Raw genomic sequence first — 3940 nt, 5'->3', positions numbered from 1 at the left:
CATTTACTTGCACGGGGAATCTACCTGCTGGATGAGGTGCAAATGAACCAACGTATCCAATTAAAAGTAAGCTCTACAGTTACACAAAATGTCAGCTCAGCTGTTTCATGTTTGGTATTCCGTATTCATCTTAGAAACTGAAAAACATAAAACATTGCTTTTACAGCTCTACATTTTGTGTGCCAGGAAGGATACCATGCTTGAAAATTGAAATATACACACTACTGCGGTCTGGTATAACCATGCTTCGAATATACACACTTATGAGGTCAATCAAAAAGTGACCGACTGAATTGTAAAATTAGGAACACGTACTGTCATGTTTGTATATTTAGCTATTTATCATAATAAAAAAAATCATACAGGACAGGGCTCAAAGACTGAATTGTAAAAATTGCTCATAATTTTATTCAACCATATAAATAACAGCTGTCAAAAGAATTTAGGAACAAATTCATTCTTCATATTTACTAAAGAAAAAGTAATACAGCAAACCATTTGAAGAGGAGCTCAAATTAAATCAACCAACCATACCGCATATTCCTATCATTGAGAATTTTGTTATACTTGAATATCAAGCACTAGAAACTAGTCCGTTTGAACTATAATAGCCATGCCACAAATGATGTTTGAAAAACTCATCAAGCTCCAAACTTGGGAACTTTGGCAGTGGAGATTTGAGCAAGGAAATGCTCTGCTACCAACCTGCGTTGAATCTTGCCAGTAGCAGTCTTTGGAAGAGCATCAGTGATGAAAACCTTCTTGGGGACCTTGAAAGCTGCAAGATTTTTCTTACAAAATTGCAACACTTCTGCCTCATCTATATTCGACTCTTCTCTAGGAATTATCGCACAGTTAATCTGAAAAAAGATTGAACATCAAAACAATTAGAACTTTTAACACCAAAAAATATAAATCTCAAATGGTTTGGGTTGAAGGGAATGACAATTTTCTTACCTCTTCACCATATTTATCGTCAGGGACTCCAAAGGCAACAGCCTGAGCAACATCCGGATGAAGTAAAAGCACTGCATCAACTTCAATTGGCGATATCTTCTCCCCTAAACAACAAAAAAGAAGAAGAAAAACAACCCATAAGTAAAAAATTATATAGCATTATTACTACTCCCACTCAATGTACCAAACAAAAGACATTGCATATGCAATACCTACCAATATCCGAGCATCAATTATGAATATAAATTATAGAGTATAGACCCACAGTTTCCCATTTGACCCCACATTTCGAATCCATGCCTAACCTAACAACTCAAGTTTGGGTCTTTACTCTTTAGTCATGTATGCGTTTCATGCATTTCATCTATCACATGTTACCTGGTAGAATAAATGAATAATCAAATTTAATGGTAAGTATGTTCTAGTTAGTTCAACTAAGACTCTTTTAGTCATGTTTCATGCATGCCATTTATCATTTGTTATCTACTATCAAGTAGAATAATCAAATTTAATGAAAAGCATATTTAAGTTAGTTTAATTAGTAAAGTTTAGAGAGGTTTTTCTAATGTTTTTACCACACAAAAAATAATTAATAATTATTGTTTTAACCTAATTATAAAAAATTATTATCATGATAAAAAGGGTATCATGGCTAATCTTATCGTATCATATAGTTGTCATATCTTATGTTATTAATATATCTATAATTGTAGCATCTAGCCGTCAAATCTTAATTTACTAATATAAATATTGCATAAACTATAAACACATGTGAGAAATAGGTTATATTAACGTAAAAGAAAATACCTCCACGGTTAATGAGCTCCTTGATCCGACCCACAAGGTGCAAATACCCATCGGAGTCCAAAAACCCGAGATCACCGGTATGGAACCACCCGAATTGAAAAGCAACCTTATTAGCCTCTGGATTGTTCTTGTAACCCTTTGTCACATTGGGTCCCCTAATACAAACCTCACCGGTAACACCTTCTTTTTGTGGGACCCCATTTTCATCCAAAACCGACATCTCCTGACCCACGGGTCGACCCACCGACCCGGCTTTGTGCCCACCATCTTCGGGCAACGGGTTTGAAGCCATCAAATGAGAAGCTTCAGTCATCGCATAAGCTTCTAGAACCGGCGCGCCGAACGATTCCTCGAGCCGAGCCAACACTATTGGAGCCAGTGGAGCGCTGCAGCTACGAATGAATCGGAGCTTCGGGTACGACGGTTCGGGTTTGCTGAGGTGGCGATCCAAGATGATTTGGTGGATGGTGGGGACAGCGGTGTACCACGTGGCGTTGTAAGCGCGCATGTCGGACCAGAAAGTTGAAGCGGAGAACCGGCCGGCGGATGGAAGAGTGGCGGCGGCGCCGGAAACGAGTGAACTCAGTAACCCGGCGATTAACCCGTGGACGTGGAATAGAGGTAGGACCAACACGGTCGAGTCGGACTCACTGAGTCTGTACACCGATTTGATGTTCCGGACCGAAGAAGCTAGGTTGAGCTGAGTCAAAGGCACGCCCTTGGGTCGGCTCGTGGTGCCTGAGGTGTGCAAGAAGAGTGCCACGTCGGACGGATCGTTCACGAGTTCCTTAACCGACTCGGAGTTGGAATCGGTGGAAACAGAGTTGCCGATGCTGATACTCGACGCGCCGTCTGAGAGCGCGGCGGTCACTTGAGGGAGTTTGAGCTTGGAAGCGGCGGATTGGGCCGGTTGAAGTCCTTCTTTGGGTGTAATCAAAAGCTTCGACTCGGAGTCGGAAAGGTAAAACTCGAACTCCTCCGCCGTGTAAGCCTGGTTCAGCGGCGCCGCTATGGCTCGGCATCGAATCACAGCCAAGAACATCACCACAAACTGCACAAACCCAAAAACAAAAGAAGTTAAAATTTTAATTGTTGTTTATTGTGTTTGGTTAGCGGGAAAATGAAGGAAAACAAGAAAGAAAATTGAGTGTGGACCTCGATAGTGTTGGGAAAAGAGAGAGCGACGACATCGCCGGGGTGGATTCCGGAGGCGAGTAAGAGAGAGGCGGCGTGATCGACGAGGTGTTGTAATTGGGAGTGAGTCAAATCGAGTTTTCCAGAGACGGAAAGGGCTCGGCGAGTTGGGAATTCCAACGCGGCTTTGTTCAACAATCCTGTGAGAGTTAGATTTTCCATTTCTGTTTGTGTGTGTGTGTGTATTTTGATGTGAGTGTGAAATTGATTGTGAGAAATATAAATATAGGAATTGGTGACTCCTGATGGGAACGAAGGGTTATATATACAGGACAGGAGAGGGCGGTAAGAGTGTGTAGGCGGGCTTTAGGGGAAGGGAAGGTTGGAGCTGGGAAAGGAGGTAATGGGACACGTGGCAGATTTGAATGGCATTTTGGAGGTTTCTGAGTCGGTCAGTTTTGATCAGAGACAAGAGTCGGTCAGTTCGAGTGTGCTTCGTCATGAATCTGCTCTGTCTCTTTTTTGGCTGACGCGTGCACTACCACTTATTTTCCACCAATATTAGAACCTCAGCATTTCATCCAAGTTTTGTCAAAGTCTTACGCGAGGCAAGTTGTAAACACTAAAACAAAAAATAGTGAGCCCATGCAGTAGCATTATTCTTTAGTTTTTCCTATGATAAAGTCTTTAAAGGAAAATTTGTTTGATATGTACAGTGACTGTGTTCTTTACTATTTAAAATTTGTTATGGTAATATTATTTACGTAATAATTTTTTATTAAAAAATGCTAGTTAAATTATAAGACTAAAATTTTATTTTAATTTTTATGAAAAATAATACATGCTTGCATGATCCTCAACATTAATAAATACAAAAAAGATATGACAAATAATTTGTGGTTAGAAAAAAGAGGTGAGAACTAGTTTTATATATATATATATATATATATATATATATATAAAAGATAAAATTTCTACTCTAACTAAATTTAAGTGCATATGTGTGTGAAACTCCTTCTAAAAACTTAAACTCCGGCCCTTA

The 3940-nt window shown here is 39.7% G+C and overlaps 1 protein-coding gene across 1 annotated transcript; it reads right to left on the bottom strand.

The window, feature by feature from the left end:
• Window positions 1–381: 381 nt before the first annotated feature.
• LOC115971557 (oxalate--CoA ligase-like) lies at window positions 382–3366 on the bottom strand. The gene is made up of 4 exons (XM_031091550.1): window positions 2920–3366; window positions 1765–2815; window positions 958–1061; window positions 382–860 (listed from the first exon to the last, which is right to left on the bottom strand). The coding sequence occupies exons 1-4, from the start codon at window positions 3118–3120 to the stop codon at window positions 642–644; spliced, it is 1575 nt and encodes a 524-aa protein (XP_030947410.1). The 5' UTR covers window positions 3121–3366; the 3' UTR covers window positions 382–641.
• Window positions 3367–3940: the final 574 nt, after the last annotated feature.

Source organism: Quercus lobata, chromosome 12, assembly GCF_001633185.2.
Source record: "Quercus lobata isolate SW786 chromosome 12, ValleyOak3.0 Primary Assembly, whole genome shotgun sequence".
NCBI lineage: Eukaryota > Viridiplantae > Streptophyta > Magnoliopsida > Fagales > Fagaceae > Quercus > Quercus lobata.
Note: the sequence above shows the minus strand (reverse complement) of the source record. Positions and strands in the feature narration are given on the sequence as shown.

What these genes read in the sequence shown, in the direction of transcription:
- LOC115971557 (XM_031091550.1), bottom strand. Translation starts at nt 3,120, where the DNA reads ATGGAAAATCTAACTCTCACAGGATTGTTGAACAAAGCCGCGTTGGAA. An exon ending in CTTTTCCCAACACTATCGAG is followed by an intron (nt 2,816 to 2,919) that starts GTCCACACTCAA and finishes GGGTTTGTGCAG; the next exon opens with TTTGTGGTGATGTTCTTGGC. An exon ending in GGAGCTCATTAACCGTGGAG is followed by an intron (nt 1,062 to 1,764) that starts GTATTTTCTTTT and finishes TTTGTTGTTTAG; the next exon opens with GGGAGAAGATATCGCCAATT.